The sequence below is a fragment of the Oryx dammah genome, unplaced genomic scaffold, assembly GCF_014754425.2.
Source record: "Oryx dammah isolate SB20612 unplaced genomic scaffold, SCBI_Odam_1.1 HiC_scaffold_5, whole genome shotgun sequence".
Classification (NCBI taxonomy): Eukaryota; Metazoa; Chordata; class Mammalia; order Artiodactyla; family Bovidae; genus Oryx; species Oryx dammah.
Window position 1 is genome coordinate 105741005 of NW_024070189.1, and position 22861 is coordinate 105763865.

The 22861-nt window shown below is 41.3% G+C and overlaps 1 protein-coding gene across 4 annotated transcripts in view; it reads left to right on the forward strand.

Moving 5' to 3' along the window:
* RUFY1 (RUN and FYVE domain containing 1) overlaps positions 1-22861 on the forward strand; it is a 69853-nt gene that overhangs the window by 12671 nt on the left and 34321 nt on the right. Inside the window, exons 1-7 of one of the 4 annotated variants that reach the window (XM_040241383.1) lie at positions 1377-1979; positions 2097-2270; positions 3891-4008; positions 7653-7754; positions 9317-9440; positions 14417-14478; positions 17963-18028. In XM_040241383.1, the coding sequence (XP_040097317.1) occupies positions 2111-2270; positions 3891-4008; positions 7653-7754; positions 9317-9440; positions 14417-14478; positions 17963-18028 (632 nt within the window). In that variant the 5' untranslated portion in view covers positions 1377-1979; positions 2097-2110. Of the gene's footprint in view, positions 1-1376; positions 1980-2096; positions 2271-3890; positions 4009-7652; positions 7755-9316; positions 9441-14416; positions 14479-17962; positions 18029-22861 lie in introns of those variants that run through there. The other 3 variants (XM_040241384.1, XM_040241386.1, XM_040241385.1) reach the window with 3 other exon arrangements.

Genomic DNA, 22861 nt, shown 5'->3' on the forward strand with positions numbered 1-22861 from the left:
AGGCTTTGAACCTGTCAAGGAGAAAGAAAAAAGAAAAATAGATTCCAACTAAATGCCATTCTGGAAAAGGCAAAACTATGGAGACAATAAAAAGATCAATGGTTGCCTGGAGTTAGCAGGGAGATGCATACACAGAGTACAGAAGTTTTTATGAGCAGTGAAAATACTTTGAATGACATTATAACGATGTCATTATAATATAATGATGTTATACTTTTGTCCAAACCCAGATAAGGTGCAATACTACTTACTTCATCAGTGAACACAGAGGATGAGCTGGGACCTTGGTTATCATGTGTCAATGCAGTTCATCCTTATTAAAAAAAAAAAAAAGTTCCAGTCTTGATAACAGCTATGCGTGTTCATTGGAAGGACTGATGCTGAAGCTGAAACTCCAATACTTTGTCCACCTGATGTGAAGAGCTGACTCATTTGAAAAGACCCTGATGCTGGGAAAGATTGAGGGCAGGAGGAGAAGGGGAGGACAGAGGATGAGATGGTTGGATGGCATCACGGACTCAATGGACATGAGTTTGGGTAAACTCCAGGAGTTGGTGATGGACAGGGAGGCCTGGTGAACTGCGGTTCATGGAGTTGCAGAGTCAGACACAACTGAGTGACTGAACTGATGCACGTGCAGCTGCTGCTGCTACGTCGCTTCAGTCGTGTCTGACTCTGTGCGACCCCATAGACGGCAGCCCACCAGGCTCCCCCGTCCCTGGGATTCTCCAGGCAAGAACACTGGAGTGGGGTGCCATTTCCTTCTCCAATGCATGAAAGTGAAAAGTGAAAGTGAACTCGCTCAGTTGTGTCCGACTCGCAGGGACCCCATGGACTGCAGCCTACCAGGCTCCTCCGTCCATGGGATTTTCTAGGCAAGAGTGCTGGAGTGGATTGCTATTGCCTTCTCCAGATGCACGTGAGGGAAGGGAATTTCTGTACCTTCCTGTCAATTTTGTTATAAACTTACAACTATTAAAAAAAAAAAATTCCCCCCCCCCCCCAAAATTAACTCAGGGTAGACTTTTTAGCAAAATTTTGTTTCACCTTTATACATTTTTACATATTAAATGAGCTTTCTTCTTGGCTCAGTGGTAAAGAATTCGCTTGCCAATGCAAGAGACGGGCCTTGGATCCCTGGGTTGGGAAGATGCCCCGGAGAAGAAAATGGCAGTCCACTACAGTATTCTTGCCTGGAGAATCCCATGAACAGAGGAGATGGAGAACTGAAATCTGACCTAACAAAATGAAAAATAATCTAATGAAAGATTGCTGAACTCCAGTGGTTATTAAGTGTAAATACAATTAATACAAAGAAACTTCATAGCACATTATATTTTATAATTATTTATAATAGTAATAAAATAAAGATTTAAAAAAACCTTGAATGATTGAACTTTTATTAATTGAACCAGTTTATAGTGCTTGCATTTTACTCTAAGTTTTACCTTACAAAAGAACTGTGAAACTAACAGCCCACTAATCGTGTACGAAAGACGGGCAACGAGAATTTGAGCCCTGTACCAAGGAATGGATGCTTCCCCGAATGCTTCGGGTGGCACTCACAGACAACGGGGCTCAAGAATCCCTCTGGCTAGTATACGACCCACCCCAAGCAAGCCCGGAAGCCGCCACCTCCCTCCTGGCGGAGAAGTCAAAATGGCGCCCGCGAGCCCTGGGGGCGTGGCCTCGAGCTGGACTCCTCCAATAGGAACGAGAGGGGGTAGCTCACTTTCCCAGCAAGCCTTCTAGCTTAGGGCAAGGTTTTCTGGAGTATGCATCGTTCCATTGGTCGAAAATGGAATAAGGGCGTGGGAGACACCAATCGCAGTGAGTGCTGATAGGGCCGTCGCCGTAGCAACGCGCGGAGCTACCTGGGAGAAGCCTTCGGAGACTGACCCACGGCCTCAGCCGCCCGGTGAGCCTGTGACCTCCCGGGGTTAGGGGCCGGTTGGCTGAGAACTCCAGTTAATCCGCACGTGAGTGCTCGGAGCAGAGCAGCCGACGGGTCTTCCCTTCGTTGTTCTGCGTCTAGCCTCCTCACCCGGGACTGCATTCAGTGCACTAACGAGGCTGTCCCTGCTTCCGCTCCACAGCTTCCAAGGGCCAGATGATGGAGGAGCGTGTCAACCTGATGCACATGATGAAACTCAGCATCAAGGTCTTGCTCCAGTCTGCCCTGAGCCTGGGCCGCAGCCTGGATGCAGATCATGCCCCGCTGCAGCAGTTCTTTGTAGTGCTGGAGCATTGCCTCAAACATGGGCTGAGAGGTGAGCCGCGGCCGTGGGGCGGGGGGCTGCGGGGGCGTGAAAATTCAGGCTAACTTCGCTCAGCATCTTCAATGCCGAACATTGTTCTGGGTTCTGGGATAACAGCTGTGCACAAAACAAACAAGATCCCTGCCCACAAGACAGGACATTCTAGAGCAGCGCGGTCCAATAGAAACGCCATGCAAGCCACATGTGTAATTTCTGATATCCTAGTAGCCACGTTTTTAAAAAGCAGAAAGAAACTCATAAAGTTTTAGTAATTTATTTTATTGAACCCAATATAGCCAAAATAGTATCATTTTGACGTATATAGTCAGTATAAACCTTATTAGTGAGATATTTCGGAGAAGGCAATGGCACCCCAACTCCAGCACTCTTGCTTGTAAAATCCCATGGATGGAGGAGCCTGGACCCATGGGGTCGCTAAGAGTCGGACACAACTGAGCGACTTCACTTTCACTTTTCACCTTCATGCACTGGAGAAGGAAATGGCAACCCACTCCAGTGTTCTTGCCTGGAGAATCCTAGGGACGGGGGAGCCTGGTGGGCTGCCGTCTATGGGGTCGCACAGAGTTGGACAGGACTGAAGCGACTTAGCAGCAGCAGCAGCAGTGAGATGTTTTGCATTCTGTTTTAAAGTGAGGCTTAAAGATCCACTGTGTATTTTACACTTACAGCACATCTCAATTGCACTGGGTACATTTCAGTCCCACTTGTGGCTAGTGGCTACCTTGGACAGCACAGTTCTAGAGAGGAGATAAGACAAATTCAGAAGCAAAATAGTTGCAAAAGGCTACTAATTCAGGGATGCAAGATTGGTTAAAGGATAGAGAATCAAGGGAACATCTTTCCAGTTAGGGTAAAGGGGGAAGGTCTTTCTGGGGAGTGAAATGTGAGCTGAGAGCTAAAGGAGAGAAGGAGTCAACTATGCAAAGGTTTGGGGCAAGAGCCTTTCTAGAAAAACAAAACAGGTGCAGAGGTCTTGAGTGGGACCAATTTTGGTTTGAAGACACCAGGTAAGTGAGGCATGCCAAGCAGGAGGAGAGGAGGTCAGGGTAGTTGGGATGGGCTGGATCACGTCGGCCTTTAAAGGTCAAGTTAGGAGTTGGATTTTATTTCATGAGTATTTGGAGGATTTTCAGCCATAGAAAAATAAGATCTAACCTACATTTTTAAAAAAAACTTTCACCTATGTGGAGAACAGATTAGAAAGGTGGGGTGGTAACAATATTAGGAGCAAGGAAACCCACTAGGAGGTTATTGCAGCAGTTCAGATGAGGGATGGTGATGATGATTTGACAAAGTCAATCAAGAATTGACTTTGGCATCAGGTAAGAGGGAGAAGGGCAAGGATTTCATAGGTGATTATTTGAGCACTTGTTTTATTTTGTGGGCAGTAAATACTTGAGGGAACATAATGGGTATGACAGAGAAACCCTGTCATCAGAAGCAGGGAGAGCTCATTTGGTACTTGGCTTCTCCCAGTCCCCAAGACTGAATCAGAAGGAGTAAGCAGTGCAGCTCCATAGCTTTCATTTGGCTTTTGGGAGAGAGACTGAGGGCCCCTGAAGACGTTTTGCAAACTGTTCTTATGAATAATACTTCTGTTTTCCCTTTTAGTTAAGAAGAGTTTTATTGGCCAAAATAAATCTTTCTTTGGTCCTTTGGAGCTGGTGGAGAAACTTTGTCCAGAAGCATCAGATATAGCCACTAGTGTCAGAAATCTACCAGAATTAAAGTGAGTGAGAAGTAGTTACATCAATTTGATGTTTTAAAAAAAAAAAAAAACTCCCTTGTATTTATCCATTTCTCAATTCCTTGCTAATAAAGCATCTTCTAATTTAGAACAAACTGTAGCACAAGCCACACTTTACTTAGACTTTAGTCTCAGCTCTGCTGCTCAATCTCCACATAAACTTGAGCAAAATTTGCCCCATTCTGAGCCTCAGTTTCCTTTTCTTTAAAATGAGGACCGTGATTCCTGCTTGTCATACAAGGTTCTGTAATGAAAAAGTATTGTCACTACAAGAGCAGTTCCAGGAGGAGAAGGAGATCTTGGGATCGATACAAGAGCCCCCTGCAGAGTCTTCCACAAGGAACCTAACTGTCCAGGCTCTCTTCGACCTTCTTCTGCAGAGCCAGCCCATTCCATTTTAGGATAATTACATTAGCCGCCATGACTGACTAAGGCCCTGCCAAGTGCCAGGCATTGTGCTAAGGACAATGCCTTAGCACTTCATTATTTCATTTCATCCTCCACAAATCCCTAGGAGCTAAGCTGTTGGTGTTCCCATCTGCAAGCGCAGAAACTGAGACTCAGAGTGGTTAAGTAACTTGCCTAAGGTCCCGAACCAGGAAGAGAACACAGGTCTCCTGGCCTCTGAAACCCTCTGCATCTTGCTAAACTCATTTGCTGCTGAGGATTTAAGCCTTCTGTCTCTGACCTGGGTTCAGCCCTGTGGGCCTGTGCCACCTAAGGTGAAAGCCTATAGCAGGTGACATACTTTCATGTATTTATTTGGTGACACCACCCCACCCCGCCTCCCCCACCAGCTGTGGTCTTCCTGGGCGTCCCTGGTGGCTCAGATAGTAAAGAACCTGCCTGCGATGCAGGAGATGCGGGTTCCATCCCTGGGTGGGAAGATCCCCTGGAGAAGGAAATGGATACCAACTCAGTATTCTTGCCTGGAAAATTGCACGGGCAGACTACAGTCCATGGGGTCTCAAAGAGTTGGACATCACTGAGCAACTAACCCTTTTACTTTTCGCTTTCACGAGCCTCCCACATCTGCCTTGTTTCTTCAGTTGTTCTCTGTGTGGTCCTCCTGTCCATCCCTTCCAGCCAGCTCACGCCCTCTAGAGACCCTGTCCTTGGGTGGTCTGATTGGATGGAGCAGGGTTCTGCCTTCTGCACTCGGCTTCTACTTCCACTTAGGCACAGGGGCATTTCTGAAGTCTTGTTATGCTAACAAAGAGCTTCTTTTCAGCTGAACTCACTGCTTCTGTTCCCTTATTAACACTGTGGATGCTAAACAAGTAACTAGTTTTAAGTATCAAAATCCTCCCTTTGTCTGCCAAAAAGGAAATACAGAGTATCTCCCTCTTCTTGATGCCTCTGGAGTAGTAGCCTTTTGGGAGCCATGTGAGAAAAGACTACTGGCTTTGCTCCATAAAGAGCTGCAGTGTTTTTACTGTTTCATTAAACAGGAGCAAAAGTTCTAAAATTTCTACAGTATTTTGGAAGTTATGATTAGTATTTTTTTGGAGAATAGAGACTGTTTGCTCTGAGGTAGTTTGAAACTTGCAGGACAGACTTTGAGTCCTGAGAGTCCTCTCTCTCGAGTTTCATTTCCTTGTCTAATTGAGATAAAAATGTCTTTTACAGTGTGGCCCAGTACCCAGAACTTTTCATTGTTTTCATATGGTTCATTATGAAACATACTGTTACACAACGAATACGATTTCACGTATTGGCATTTAAATCCAGACAATAGACAAGGTTCTCTCCTTTTTTGGAAATTAAAAACAGTCTTTTTTCTTATTATATAATTTTTAATTAGGAAATAAGAACACGCAAAAAAGATGCTTCTATTAGCTTACTACTCAGAAAAAACAAAACTTCAATTAATATCTTGGTCAATATCCTTGTAGATCCTTTCAGTACAAAGTCGGACAGACAAATAAAGAAGATTCTATTTTAATTCGCCTTTGCCTCCCCCAGTGGCATCACTGTTGCACTCCTCATGGAAGACAGTTTGGCACTAACCACGGAAACCACCAGTGCATCTCCCTTTTGACCCAGTAATTCTAGGGCTTTTATCTCATAGACCTAACATGTGAAAATGACGCATGTACAGAAATGTCTGTTGTAGCGTTATTTGTAACAGCAGAAGATTAGAAATGGCCTAGATTAAAAACTAGGTAAATAAGTCATGGCACAGTCCAATAGTGAAACACCTTAAAGCGATGAAAACATAAACAGGAAATTCCCTGTGTACAGAAAGAATGGCAAAATGACAGCTATTCAGTGAATGGCATATGTAACATACTAATATTTTTGTAAGAAGGGAAGAAAAATAAGAACGTTTATTTCCAGTGCCGAAAAATGTTTGGGAAGTGAACCTTAACTAGGAGCAGTATATTAATGAACAGAGAAGGAGAACTGGGGAAAACACCAAGTATTAAACTGTACATACCGTAGCTTTTTTTCCCATTTAATAGTAGACTTTAAACCTTTTTCCATATTAAATATTCATCCACAACTTTGGTTTTGAAGTGAGCACGTAGCATCTGTTGTTTAGCCCCTCCCGCTTTGGGCTTTGTGGTTGTCTTCAAATCCTCATTGTCCAAACTGCAGTGCTGACCAGACCCAACACACGTCTTTGTGTACATCCTCAGTTCCTTCCTTACGTTGCTGGAAGCAGAACTTTGAAAACCTGCTGGCATTAAGTTGCCTGCTCAAAGAATTGTGCCAGTTTGTACTCCCACCAAGCAGGACATGTCAGTGTGCATTTTTCCTATTTATTTTCTTCTTTTACTCTAACTTCACGTCATTTATTGAAAGGTGGGGGGAATCCAAAGCCTTTTATATTAAGTTGGGTGCCTTCTAGCCCCTTGAGGCAGATATTGATTACAGCAGTACCGCTAATACTCTTTTGGACATTACAAATGCAGTTACTCTGCTTAGAACAGTATCTTTTTTTCCTTAAATAGTGGTAGGTCTATATTTGGGAGGCTTTTTTTTTTTTTTCTTTTAAAACAGATCTTATCAAAATGCACCTTTGAGACTGGTTGCACAACCCCGTGAATGTGCCTAACAGTACTAAACAGTACACTTAAAAATGGATGAGGTGGTAAACTTCATATTATGTGTATTTTACGGTGTCAAAAATAAACTTGATGTAATAAATTTCAAGCTAATGCCTTAGAAATCTTGTGAGTTCAGTATTTTAATAACTGTATTCTATATTCATCAATCTAACCTGGTATTTCCTGGCTTCCTGTGAAATTTATGAATACATGCAAAGTTTTATCTAATTGTATTTGTTCCAGAAATCAGATGTTTCTGGCTTAAATATTTTGCTGGTTTTGTTGTTGTTGTTGTTGTTGTTGTTTTGAGAGGGAGGGAGGGAAATATATGCCTATGATACAGACTTCAAATAGTCCCGAAAAAAATGCAATGAGCCATTTCCTCAGCCTTCCCAGAGTGTTCCTGCAACCCCCAGGACACCTTTGCATTCACAAGTGTGCGTGTGTGTGTGTGTGTGTGTGTGTGTGTGTGTGTGTATGTGAATATATTTCCCCTTGGCTAAGTTGGCTTTTTTTCCGTTTGTTTTTGTTGTTGTAATGCTTTAATAGTCTGATCCTCTGTTTGAATTACAGGACGGCTGTGGGAAGGGGCAGAGCTTGGCTTTATCTTGCACTCATGCAGAAGAAACTGGCAGATTATCTGAAAGTGCTTGTAGACAATAAAAATCTCTTGAGGTATTTCATCACTTATCTTTGCTTAGTTTTTGCTTCATAATTAGGACATAGTTTTGTACATCATTAGGAACTAAAATAAGAATGTATTGACTTGGCCAAATGGTTCATTCATGTTTCTCTGTAAGATGTTAATGCAAAAACCTGAACAAGCCTGTACAGTTTTTATTCAGATTATTATGAAGTGTAATTATTCTGTGGCTTACTTTTAAAATAGCAGAAATTTATTTTTTGAGCACTAATGTCTGAAATCTTTATGAATGAAGATTCATGTTTTCATTTTGAAGGTAATTCTTCAAAAATACCTAAGATTGGGTAACTGACAGCATACTCCATTAAGTTTCAACAAAATAGTATTTGATTGGGTGATAATAGGAGGAAAATGACTTGAGCTAGATTCAATGGGCCATTTTAAATTATAAAACCCTGCTTTTTATAAGAGAACATACCTAGATTCCCGATTTTAGGATTCCATATTCAGTTTGTAAACTTTTATATCTCTTGGCATCAGCAAAGATGCACTATCTCTGAAATTTATGACTGGGTTCATTTTTTATATTTATAACTTTATAGACAAAAGACATCATTATAAGAGGAATTTTCTCTGTAATACGAGAATTTATGAGGAAAAAATCTTTATAGAGGTAATGCTCTTATCTAACTGAAATAAAAATATCTTTTACAGTATGGCCTGTGATCCGAAATTTTCGATTCTTTTCAAGTCATGGCTTATTACTGAACAAATGCTTTCATGATAAATACTGATTTCAGATAATTCACATACCTTGTACTCTTCTCTGACCATTATACTGAATAGCTTGGAGGTACGGATTTTGTTCTGAACAGCTAGTTCTGGGACGGCCCTGCTGGTACAGTGGTGCAGACTTCACACTTCCGCTATAGAGGGCACAGCTTCTGCCCCTGGCCTGGGAACCAAGATCCCACATGGCTCACTGCCAAAAATAAAACAATAATAAATAAATAAATAAACAACTAATTCTGAGGATAGCAAGTTCTTACGCACTCAGACACACGCTGGTATATTAGCTAATCACCGGTGACCAGAGCAGTCGCAGATGGAGCCTCACTACACGTGGCCAGGGGGACTGGGAGGGAAGGGAGTCAAAGCAGGCGGTGTTCCCCGGGACGCGGGAGAGAGGGAAGAGTGTTGTTCCGGGTCAGGGGGGTGGAGATTGCAGGATTGCACTTCATGTTGACATGAATGTGTGTGTAGAAGTAGTCCACGTGGGAAGACGAAAGAAGCAGCCAGGTGGACAAGAGGGACAGAGTGGCGTTTAGGAACACAGGGGCCTAATGAGAAGAGCTGGGGTCCAGGGTCCAACCAGAGAAGTTAACCTTAGACCAGAGGTGGGAGGGGTCCATTCTAAGCCCCAGGAAGAGAGGAGAGGCCAGAGAAGAGATCACAGAACTTAAAGTGAGAGAGGGAATAAAAGGCAGAAGGGAGTGCACACAAGGCAGCCAGGCCACGAGCTAAGAGGTGAAAAGTCAGGATAGGTCCAGTAGAAGGGTGGTGAAGCTGTTCCTGTGTTATCCATGTCTTTCAGTGAGTTCTATGAGCCTGAGGCATTAATGATGGAGGAAGAAGGGACAGTGATTGTTGGTCTGCTGGTGGGACTCAATGTGCTTGATGCCAACCTCTGCTTAAAAGGAGAAGATTTGGATTCTCAGGTAAGATAGGAATTTTGACTCTAGATCAAATGTCTTATTTGGGCCAGGGATTTTACATTGAATTTGCAGACATATGCAAGAAGGGGCAGATGGCAGGGGATATCTGGCAAAGGGCTGTGCAGGGTGCTGTGCTGGACCAAAGCTGGAACAGCTGGCAAAAGTCTCAGGGAAGAGTGAAAAATAGCTTGGGCAAAGGCACACACAGAGAGCAGGGCGTGTCTGGGAACAGGAAATGGTTCTCCGTGGCTAGGACACAGCCTGCTCAGTGAGTGAGGTGGAGGTGGAGGCCGGCCCAGGTGTTACATCATCAATGCCATCCTAGAGGCTTCAGCTTTTGTCCTTGGAACTTCGGGAACCATTGGAGGTTTTTAGGCAGTACGCTGCAATGGTCAGGCCTGAGACTGAGAAAGTTGAAGCTAGCAACCATCTGGGTCATGAGTTAGAAGCAACCAAGAATGGGGAATGGAGAAACATGGAGCAGATAAGTCAGGAAGTCTGGGGCAGACAAGTCTGCATGAGGAGTGGGAAAACAGACTCAGGAGAGATTTGGGAAGTCAGATGGTAAAACGGAGCAGGAATTTTCAGGCCGTGAGGTGCAGAGTGCCCCTTGCTGGAGACAGCCTTGTGATAGGCTTTTCCTCCTGCATGGGAGCCAGTAGCCAGGGCTGAGGCCTAAGCTCGAGGTGCTGGAGGCTGTAAATCCAGACACTCTACCCCACTGTAACCTCTACCCCACTTCAGGGCATCAGGAACTGTGGCTGGGCCGCTGCCCCGCCTTCTTCCCGCTACATGTTTGAACACGAATCTAAAGCTTCCCCAATCCCTCCATGACCAGATCAGCTTCTTTTTTTCCCCAGTAGTTTTCTTGTTTTGGCCTGTTGAATATTTTTCAAAAAATATAAAGAAGTTTTTTATTTTTTTTTTAAGAAGTTTTTTTGAAAAGAAACAAAGTATCACATATTGTCCCGTTTCATAGAAACAGCTGATTCAGTGTTAAATTTGGGGATATATCCTTCCAGCACATGAATAAAAGGTGTGAGTGTGTGTGTATCTTGGTATCTCAGAGACAGATGTTTGGAGCTTTCTTTTTTCATTAAACCAAAATGTGATTATTCCAAGAACACCATTTTGTAATTTCTTTATTTAACAATGTGTTCCACACAGCTCTTGATGTCAAGAGATATAAACCATTTTAAATGACCATGTGAGTCATCCGTTTTATGAATATACAATAATTTATTTAACCAATACTTTTTTTAATTGAAAGATAATTGCTTTACAGTGTTGTGTTGTTTTCTGCCATACAACAACACAAATCAGTCATAATTTTATATATATATATACATATAATTATATATATAATATATATATCCCCTCCTTCTTGATTCTCCCTAACCAGTACTTATTAATGTAAGTCATTTTCATGTTATAATGACAGTGTTATGAATATCCTTATACTTGTGTTTAAGTCTTGTCCGATAATTTTCCCAGGATATGTTTGAGATTGCTGCGTCAGACTGTACAAGTTCTGCATGAGTGTTGTGAAAGCATGTGAGCGTTCTTGGTCTTTTTCAACCAGACAGAAAAAACTCTTCATCTCAAATTTGTGTTTTTGAAACTAGGATGATGGAGTTGTTGGGTTTTTTTTTCATGTTTTATTATAAATATCATACAAGGTTTTTTCATTTTGTATTACAAACATTAAGCCATCGGTGGTTCACCTGTTCATATCCTTTGCCCATTTTTTTGAATGTTCCATCTTTCTCCACTCCTTTATTATAGATAAGGATATTTACCATTTGTCAGAATATTTGTTATAAAATTTTTTTTCTGCTCTCTCAGGGTTTGTTTTCCGTATAAGTACAGTAGTAAACCAGTTTTTTCACTATCATGTATCAAATATTATTATTTTGCCTACTAATTTGAAATTCCACCTTTATCATGTGTTGAAATATCCATTATACTCAGAGGCTTGTTTGTAGACTCTCTGTTTAGTCTCTGGATATTTTTATTCCTATGCTAGTAACATAGTCTTTTAACTACCAAAGCCATAGAGTGTGTTTTACGCTCTGGCAGTTCACCTCCTACCCACTTTGTTGTGCCACATTTTCAGATTTAGTTGAGGCTGTCCATTTTCTATTCTGCCAGATGACCTTGAACGTCATTTATTTTGTCGATTGCAAAATAAAAATTTGTCTGGGATTTTTATTAAATAATAGATGTGATTGAGCCCCTGGCCTATTCTTATCGTCCACATAATGCCTCTTACATGTCACTATGAAGCATGAATATTTGCTGCTGCTGTCTGAGAGACCCTCTTTCTCATGTTTAGAAAGTGCTGTTCTCTTCTAACTTTGCATTTTTATTTAAAAATGAATATTGACATGTATCAGGCACAGGTGTACGTGTGTGCCGCTGTCCCAAACCCTATGACAAAAACCACCTCAATATTGTAAAGGAATTAGCCTCCAATTAAAATCAATTAATTTTTTTAAATGAATATTGAATGCTATCCAACACTTCTGGCATCTATTGAGATGTCATATCCATTTTTAGCCCATAATTATAATTGAATTGATTCTTGGGCTTCCTATTGTGATATTCCTGCATTCTTAAAATAAATCTTATTTGGTCATCGTACATATACTTTTAGTGTCCTAGACTTAATGTCTGTGGTTTATTTGGGATTTTTGTGTTTCTACTTACAAGTGACACTTGTCTGAATCTTCCCTTTCTATACTGTCTTTGTAACTTTTCAGTGTCAGAATTGTATAACCTCATAAAATAACCTGGATAATATTCTTTTTGTTCTTATTTTCTACAAAAGTTGGTTATAGCAAGAATTATTTTTCTTTAAATGTTTGTTAAAACTTGCTGGTCTAACTATTTCAGCTCTTGATCTGCATACTTTGACCACTTTTATTTTTTGCACAGCTTTGGTCAGTTTATTGGTTTCCTAAGCAGCAGCAGCAGCAGCAAGCCTTATAAAAACCTTTAGTCATTTATATTTTTCCAGAAATCATTTATTTCATTCAGATCTGCTCTGTTAGTTGCATGAGAGTATTTTCTTGCAGCTTTTTAAAATCTCACATTTCCAAATTGTAATATTGTACACATGGCAGAGTTTGTCTACCATCTTGAGCTCAAAACCCAGATCTTGCTCTTTACTTATCACTCCTGCTTTGGGAGGAGGACTTTATCTGTCTTCTAGTCCATTAATTTCTACTTTGGGTATTAATTCTTTCTCATTCTTTCTATAGTTTCCTTTTTTCCAGGCAAATGTATATATTTTTTTTACTCTTTTTTGTATTATAGAAGAAGTACATGCTTGTTGAAAAAAATTAAGCAATTATAGAAGCATGTAAAGTGAAATTCAAGCTTCCCTTTTCTCCTCCCCCATCAGTCCCACTTTTGAGGGACTACTTTTTCTATGCATTTATGTGTACATAGGTTTTTGTTTCTGACTAAATCTTCTCTGGCTTTCTATTGCAGTGTAACAAATTAACAGTCACACTAAAAATACCAGTCCCTCATAGTTGATGGTTAGCTGGGCTCCGCAAGTTGATTCTGAAGCACACCTGTGATCAGAGGCAGGTGGTGGCTAGGACTGAAGTGGCTGAAGGCATGTGCTGTCTCTGCCCTCTGAGGTGAGAAGGTCAGTGAGCAGGCGCTGGAGCAGCAGGGATTTCCTGGGCATCTCTGTCTGCATTTGGTCTCTCCACATGGTCTCCAGCGTGGTGCCTCAAGGTAGCCAGACTTTTCCCGGAGAAGCTCAGAACTTCAGAGGCATGTGCCCAAGGGAAAAAGCCAGGACAAAGTGTGTCCTGCCTTTGTTAACCTAACTGAAAAGTCACAGCCTCCTTCCTGCTGCTTTCTGCTCATTAAGACAGGTAGTAAGGCCACCCAGGTTCAAGGGTTGGGAATGGAGATCGGTGGGAGGCTCAACAGGGAAGTTGCAGAAGACGTCACATACAGCTTTGGCTTTTAACATAAGTGGGGTTGCTATACTATATATATATATATATATATATATATATATATATATATATGTGGGGTTAATGCTGTACATAGTATTCTTTGAGTTAAAATTTTATCCTGGAGCTTTCTTCATTTCATTACATTTTCATTCCCTGTGTTCTTTGTTATGGTTGCAGAGGGTTTTGCAATATGGCTACAATGTGATTGATTTACATATTTCTGTATGGATGGACCCAATTATCCTGTATTTCAAAGGAAGGGCTTCACTTTCACTGGAGTCCGTGGTGGCAGGCTAGGGCTCTCATTCACTCTGTCTCAAGTGCTTTATTTCTGGACAAAGCGCCTAACTTTGAGATGTTGAGGGATCTTGGACCTCCCTAGTTCCCTATAGCAGAGAATTTTCCCTGAAATACAGACTGGACCTTTTCATCCCAACCTGGGGAAAGAAGGAGTCAGAGTTATCAGTTGAGGTCACCACTTTAAAGATCCAGGTCTCTCTCTCTCTCTCTCTTTTTTTTTTTTTAATTACTTTGTACCCAAAGAACTTTGTTGATCTTTGTCAACAATTTGATTGTTGAATAAAGACAGAAAAACTAATCATTACTAAGTGGTAAAACTTAAGAATATTCCCTTGAATTCTGATTTTTAGTAAGTTTTTTCTTCTAGACGATGATGGGGTTATTTTTCTTTCAGTTTGTTTGCTTGATTGCTACTCTAAGCTCATCCATCTACCTGACTGTTTAGGAAGGAGATAGGCGTATGCTGCTGCTGCTGCTGCTGCTAAGTCACTTCCGTCGTGTCCGACTCCGTGCGACCCCATAGACGGCAGCCCACCAGGCTCCCCGTCCCTGGGATTCTCCAGGCAAGAGCACCGGAGTGGGTTACCATTTCCTTCTCCAAGATAGACGTATAAACACCATGAATTTTAAAGACGGTAAGGTTTGTGGAAAGTGGGGGAATTAGCTTTCATTTAAACTGGTGCATTTTCTTTCAATCAGGTTGGAGTGATCGATTTTTCTCTCTACGTTAAAGATGGGCAGGATCTAGATGGCGGCAAAGAGTAAGTTCTGCATTGTATGCTGCTCTTCATGATTTTAATGAAATTCTAGCAAAGAATGCTACTCTTTTAAAAACTGAGGTGTAATTGACATAGAACATTATATTATTCTCAGGTGTACAACATAATGGTCTGATATTTGTATATCCTGTAAAGTGATCACCACAGTACATCTAGTGTACATCCACGACCTTAACATAGTTAGTTACAAACGAATTTTTTTCTTGTGACAAGAGCTTTTTGGATCTACTGTCTTAGCAACTTTCAAATATGCAGTTGTACTATTAACTATAGTCACTAGCTATACTTAATTATATACATTAACTATATATATAAAATGCTATTAACTGTAGTCATCGTGCTGCACGTTGCCTCACTAAGCCTCCTTTATTTTATAACTGGAAGTTTGTACCTTACGACCCCATTCACCTTCTTCCCCACTCCCCAACCTCTGGCAACCACCACCAGTCCCTGTATCTGTGAGCTTGGTTCTGTGTTTGTTTGTTTTAGATTCCACATATAAGTAAGATCATAAGGTATTTGTCTTTCACTCTTTTACTTATTTCACTTAGCATAATGTCCTCAAATCCACTCATGTTGTCAGAAATGGTAGGATTTTCTTTATGGATGAATAATATTTTATTATATAAATATACTACATTTTCTTCATTCATCTATGGATGGACACTTAGGTTGTTGCTCTAAAGGAGTGAAGTGAAAGTCGCTCAGTTGTGTCCGACTCCTTGCAACCCCATGGAAAATATAGTCCATGGAATTCTCCAGGCAAGAATACTGGAGTGGGTAGCCTATCCCTTCTCCAGTGGATCTTCCCAACCCAGGAATCAAACCAGGGTCTTCTGCACTGCAGGCAGATTCCTTATATACCAACTGAGCTATCAGGAAGGTTGTTGCTGTATCTTGGCTATTGTAAGTAGTGCTGCCATGAATATGGGAGTGCATATATGTATTCATGTAAGTTTTCACTTTGTTTGGGTAAATACCCAGAAGTGGAATTGCTGAATCATTTAGTAGTTCTATTTTTAATTTTTTGAGAAATTGCCATACTGTTTTCCATAGTGGCTGCACTCATTTACATTCCCACCAACACTGCACAAGGGTTCTCTTTTCTCTGTTTCCTGGCCAATGCTTATTATTTCTTGTCTATTCAGTGACAGCCATTCTAACAGGTATGAGGTGTTACCATACTGCAGTTTTGTTTTGCATTTCCTGATGATTAGTGATGTTGAGCATCCTTTCATGTAACTGCTGACAAAGAATGCTGCTGTTGTTTTTGCACTGTTGGCAATTTTAGTTTTTATTTAGCTGTTTTTAATTACAATGGTAATACGTTACGGTTCTTGTTGTTTAAGGAATTAGGCTCTGAGGAAGAATAGAGAGTACAAGGGCAATTTCCCCATCCACACTATCCCCCAGTCTCCATCTCAGTCCTACTCCCCACCTCCTTCTTCAGAGGAAGCTACTCATGCATGACTTCTTCCAAGTCTTTTTTTTTTTTAATGCCTTGCAGATGTATATTTGTTGGTAGTGTAATCTGCATTATGGATTGTTTGGATGTGAATGGAAAAGCACTGTTACATATTTAGGTTGCTGCTAGACTTACTCTTTGATCACAGTGGGTCATGCCGCATGTAACAAGAGCATTAAAAGAAGTCACCCTGAAAAAAGCGACAGAAAAGAAAGAAAAGCAAGCAATGTGTATAACATGCTAAAATCTATATTATAATAAAGAAGACATAACGCTTGTATTTATATGTTGTACTTCCAATACATGGGTCACTTGTAGAGAGGCACATAGACCTGAGCACAGGTGTGGGAGGGAGTCTCACTGTAAACCCTCGGGCTGCGTTTGAATCCTCTACCAGAAACATCCACTACTTGTCCTTCACACTTCTTCGTATGGAGGGCTCTTCTGGTCTCAGTGTCCTGGCAGTGCACCTTACCAAGGAAGGCATGCTTTATGCACGCAAAGTACTAAGACTTGCTCACTTGGAATTAAAAAATATTCTTAATGTCAAAAAGAACTGGAAATGAGCTGATTATCCACCTTGAAGGGAATGCAGTCAGCCTTTCATACCTGCAGATGTTGAACCCACAGATGTAGAAGGTCAGCCATGCTATGCCATGTATATGAGAGACTTGAGCAGTTGCAGATTTTGGTATCCACAGAGGTTTTGGAACTCGTTCCCTGTGGACACTTAGGGACATCTGTAATTGAATGAATTGTGGAAAATCCAAAATATTCCACACTGTGGTATATTATACAGACATGAGAAAAAGCAGGTTTTACCTAGTGTACAGTAGATTTAGAGGGATTTCCACAGGTATTATTGAGTGAGAAAAGTATAACACTGAGAAGTATATATATTCCATTTTTTTAAACCCTCCAAATCTGTTTTATATTTTAATTGCATATACGATATATAAAAATATAGATCGATATTATGATTATATGCACAGAGGCCCCTCAACAAGCTGTCAGTATATGTCACCTGGGAAAGCTATGTGAGGGCAGAAAGGTTAAAAAATAATAATAAACTATACTGCTCAGTAAATCCAGCACCTGTGGCATGAGTGTGGGTTGAATGATCTCATTTACGTACATATGTATGTAAAGAAATTGTTGGGGGGAGGCTAACTTTAAAATATTAGTCTTTTTATATATATATAAATATATATGAAGTTTTTTGTTGTTTTGTTTTGTCACACTGCGTGGGTTTGAGGATCTTAGTTCCCTAACCAGGAATTGAACCCACCCCCTTGGCATTGAAAGCACAGAGCCCTAACCACTGGACCACCAAGGAACTCCCATGTCTTTTTTTTTCCCAAACCCAGACTAATGAGCTTTGTGTTTTGAAGAGTCTTGTGATCTTTTATGAGCCAACTTCTTTTCCTTCAGTATACCAAGGCCTGCTTCATCTCCTACCTCGGGAGCCATTCGCGTATGGATTTTGGTGTTTCCACCTTGCATCCTGGTGGCATTCTCAAATGCTAGGGATGAGGTGGGAGGACCATCTGTAGGGAGGATCCTTTCCAGGCAGTGTTTCCAGTGTGTTCCATGTCTTCCCAGCCAGTCGTGCTGGTTCACTCAGGACCATGTAGACATTACTACACTCTGACTGTCTCTTGGTTTCCTGATGGCATCAATGACATTGGTACTCAGACAATGTAATTGGAAGGTTGGGGGACAATTACAGAGTATTAGCTCTGAGTAAAAGGAATTCCTTGGGACTTCCCTGGTGTCCCAGTGGTGAAAATAATCCATCTTATGATGCAGGAGACACAGGTTCAATCCTGGGTCAGGGAACTAACATCCTACATGTCAGGAAGCAACTAAGCCCACGCGCCGCAACTGGAAAGTCCACATGCCGCATCAAAAAGACCAAAGGCAGCCAAATAAGTAAATGCATTTTTTAAAACTATTCACTGCAAAAAAATAATTTCTCTATTTGTATGCCCTTTTTGAAAGGCATGAAAGAATCACAGATGTCCTTGATCAAAAAAATTATGTGGAAGAACTTAACCGGCACTTAAGGTAGGACTCCCTTCTTTGTCCAGTGTTCATTCTCGGTGCCCAATGATTGCCTCATGGGACTTTCTTGAGTTGCCGTATATTTATAACTAACTTTTTTCCTAATCAGGAAGAAAGATTGTCATTCAGTGCTCATGTGTACAGGTTATAGAAGTATGATTTCTTGATAAAGAGCTTTGGGGAATCCTTTGGTCCCTTGTTCTGTGTAGTTATGTAACTTAGAGAGTAATGAATGAAACCTGACTCTCCACCCATCAGCCTACAACAACTTAGTTGGAGATCACTGCCTAGAAAGCACTATTGCTGCTGGGAATCAGCACACATCCCTCCAGTGTGCTGAGCAGAGTTGAAAACCACTGGTTTAGTAGCAAGCGTTTTTTTTTTTTTTTCGAAAGCAGGTATCTTTATCTGGAGTTTTCTTTTTAATTGGAAAGCTGCTCCTGTGTGTCATGAAACACTAGTTGCTGCAGGTGTTGAGGGGAGTGGATGGAGATTCTCAGCCTAACATTTTTGGGAGATATAATTTTCTCTCTGAACCCTCAACCCAGTTAGAAAATACACTGTGCACATTAGCAGTGCTCTGTGGGAGCAGCGTCTGTGACCCTCAAAGCCAATGAATCAGGCAGAGGATCTGGTGTGTTCTTTAGAACATACCTAAGGAAGCGTATTTCTGAGCTCTCTGAGGTATGATGCTGACTATTGTTTTGAGAGAGAGATTCTTAATTCATTCCTAGTTTATTGAGAACTTTTGTAAGAAATACATGATGAATTAATCTTGACTTTTGTCCCTTAATCTATTGACATGATACAGTTTACTAATGTTTTTTTTCCACAGGGATAAACTACTTGATCATAGCTTTGACGATTTAATCATTCTCTTAAGGCATAATCTAATGTAATTGTTCCATAGGTTTCCTTCTGGCATAGTCTCAATGCAGCCTCACAAAATGAATCAGAAAGCCTTGCCTTATTTCTGTGCCTGGAACACGTTCTAGTTCATGAGCTCCTTGAGAATCTGAAGCGCCTGTATAGAGGCAAGACTTTCCAGCTTTTCAGTCTTTCCTTGGTTGTTAGTTCATCTAGCTTTTCTCCTCTTGTTGAGTTCAGTTCAGTCCAGTCACTCACTTGTGTCCGACTCTTTGTGACCCCATGAACCGCAGCACACCAGGCCTCCTTGTCCATGACCATCTACTGGAGTCCACCCAAACCCATGTCCATTGAGTCAGTGATGCTATCCAACCTTCTCACCCTCTGTTGTCCCCTTCTCCTCCTGCCCTCAATCTTTCCCAGCATCAGGGTCTTTTCAAATGAGTCACCTTTTCACATCAGGTGGACAAAGTATTGGAGTTTCAGCTTCAACATCACTCCTACCAATGAACACCCAGGACTGATCTCCTTGAGGATGGACTGGTTGAATCTCCTTGCAGTCCAGGGGCCTCTCAAGAGTCTTCTCCAACACCACAGTTCAAAAGCATCAATTCTTCGGCGCTCAGCTTTCTTTATACTCCAACTCGCACACCCATACATGACCACTGGAAAAACCATAGCCTTGACTAGATGGACCTTTGTTGGCAAAGTAATGTCTCTGCTTTTGAATATGCTATCTAAATTGGTCATAACTTTCCTTCAAGGAGTAAGCGTCTTTTAATTTCATGGCTGCAATCACCATCTGCAGTGATTTTGGAGCCCAGAAAAATAAAATTAGCCACTGTTTCCACTGTTTCCCCATCTATTTGCCATGAAGTGATGGACCGGATTCCATGATCTTAGTTTCTGAATGTTGAGCTTTAAGTCAACTTTTTCACTCTCCTCTTTCACTTTCATCAAAAGGCTCTTTAGTTTTTCTTCATTTTCTGCCATAAGGGTGGTGTCATCTGCATATCTGAGGTTATTGATATTTCTCCCTGCAATCTTGACTCCAGCTTGTGCTTCCTCCAGCCCAGCGTTTCTCATGATGTACTCTGCACATAAGATAAGCAGGGTGGCAATATACAGCCTTGACGTACTCCTTTTCCTATTTGGAACCAGTCTGTTGTTCCATGTACAGTTCTAACTGTTGCTTCCTGACCTGCATACACATTTCTCAAGAGGCAGGTCAGGTGGTCTGGTATTCCCATCTCTTTCAGAATTTTCCACAGTTTATTGTGATACACACAGTCAAAGGGTTTGGCATAGTCAGTAAAGCAGAAATAGATGTTTTTCTGGAACTCTCTTGCTATTTCGAAGATACATTGGATGTTGGCAATTTGATCTCTGGTTCCTCTGCCTTTTCTAAAACCAGCTTGAACATCTGGAAGTTCATGGTTCACATATTGCTGAAGCCTGGCTTGGAGAATTTTGAGCATTACTTTGCTAGCGTGTGAGATGAGTGCAATTGTGTGGTAGTTTGAGCATTCTCTGGCACTGCCTTTCTTTGGGATTGGAATGAAAACTGACCTTTTCCAGTCCTGTGGCCACTGCTGAGTTTTCCAAATTTGCTGGCATCTTAAGTGCAGCACTTTCACAGCATCATCTTTTAGGATTTGAAATAGCTCAACTGGAATTCTATCACCTCCACTAGCTTTGTTCATAGTGATGCTTCCTAAGGCCCACATGACTTCACAGTCCAGGATTTCTGGCTCTAGGTGAGTGACCACACCATCATGATTATCTGGGTCATGAAGATCTTTTTTGTACAGTTCTTCTATGTATTCTTACCACCTCTTCTTAATATTTTCTGCTTCTGTTAGGTCCCTACCATTTATGTCCTTTACTGAGCCCATCTTTATATGAAATATTCCCTTGGTATCTCTAATTTTCTGAAGAGATCTCTAATCTTTCCCATTCTATTGTTTTCCTGTATTTCTTTGCATTGATCGCTGAGGAAGGCTTTCTTATCTCTCCTTGCTGTTCTTTGGAACTCTACATTCAAATAGGTATATCTTTCCTTTTCTCCTTTGTTTTTCTCTTCTCTTCTTTTCACAGCTATTTGTGAGGCCTCCTCAGACATCCATTTTGCTTTTTTGCATTTCTATTCCATGGGGATGGTCTTGTGCTGGGGTCCAGCCCCAGTGGATCCAGGGTGATTCGAAGGTGGGGATGGAGTTGGCGTCCTTGGAAATAACTTATTTAGATAGAGAGGGATTAGAAAATTAGCAGAGAAAAAGATGCTGAATAACTTGGTTTACATGGAATACCAATCACCACCTACATAGACCGCAGGCATCTTCCCATTCTGCCGAAGGAGAGGAGGCGCTGAGCCCCACCCCCCCCCGCCCGGTCTGATCTTAGAAGCCCAGGCAAAATTAGCAGGCTTGGTGGGTACCCATGCACCAGATAGAAATTCAGCCAGAAAATAGTAGGAGAGAAAAAGAGCCTGAATAACTTGGTTTACGTGGGATACCAATAAAATTCCAAGACAAGGAATTTGCACCGTCTACGTTGGGCCACCGGCGCCACTTGAATATTGGAAGGTGCCCCTCCCTGGGCTCCTTCTCGCGTGGGCTTGAAAGCCGGGACAAGTAAGTAGACATGGCGAGCACCCACGCTCCAGATGGGAATTTGGCCAGAAAAACGGGGAGCAAGAAAGAACGACATGGGGGAATCAGTCTTTCCGGGAACTGATCCCATTTCTTTATTTTTGGGTTTGCTTATATACCTTTTGTTACACATAGGGATGAATACAGAGTCACGCGGGGGTCAGCAGTCCTGACCTTTATCAAAATCAGGTGCTTTACATAAAAGAAGATCTTAGGGGTTTTACATCATCTTCTGGCCATGAGGCCTGCTGACATTTTATGACCCTTTCTTTCTGATAACCAAAAACTTATTTTTTCCAAGGGTGTTTTTTCTTAAACCAGGCACCACCCTCCAAATAAAGTTGCATTCCTATAGGGTGAGGGTGTAGTGAGTTACAATCAAGAAAGGAATTTATTTAACCCAAGGTTAACATGATTAATCTTAAAGGTTAATATTTTCTCCTGTATGTTAGTTATATTCATTATAAGGGCAGGGGATATGGAGATTTAGCAGCAAACATCAGCCCAACAAATGAAAATCCTTTCACCAATGTTCCCCTTAAAATCTATTTAGTCTTAGTGATAAAGTTACATTTTTACATGGCAAGGACACAGTGATTTATAACAAAGTACAGTGATCTATTACAAAAGAGAAAATTCATTAACTCAAAAAGTCTAGTATTGCTAACCTTAAAAACTACTATATTTCCTTTTCTATATTCCAAATACATTGATTAATATATTCCCAGGTGCCTAAGGATATGGAGGCCTGACTCAACAATGAGAAAGGCCCTATGCTAATTAAGACTTTCAAAATACTCCAAACTCTCTGTGCTGTTTATGGTTGAGAGGTAGTAAACAATCATGTAGTAGTGGCAGGAGTATGGATAATCCTGTCACACAAGCTAGTTTGCCAGCAGAAAGGTTTAACCGGATACACCCTTGTCCCACCCAGGGCAGGGAATTAGCAGCAATTATTGGCACAACAAATGAAAAACCCTTCACCAATATAATTCCTAACCAACCCACTATACTAATAATTTTTAACTTCCCAAAAGAATTTGCTTTTAGTAAGTCTAAAACATCTCGTGCCTCTCAGGTTGGGAGGCTGTAAGCAATACATGTGGCCAGACAAACCTATACAGGTGGGCTAGATAACCTTCAGAGGAGTTTGCAAGTTGAAACACTCTTGTCACGCCCAGGAATTTTTATTGCCTTGGAGCTGCATGTTTACTCCTTCTCTGAGAGAAATGGTGATGGGGGAGAACCCCCTGTAAAGTCAGAGGTGTAGGTGACTGCATAAAACAGTAAAGTAGATAGACTCTGGTTTTGGGGGTAG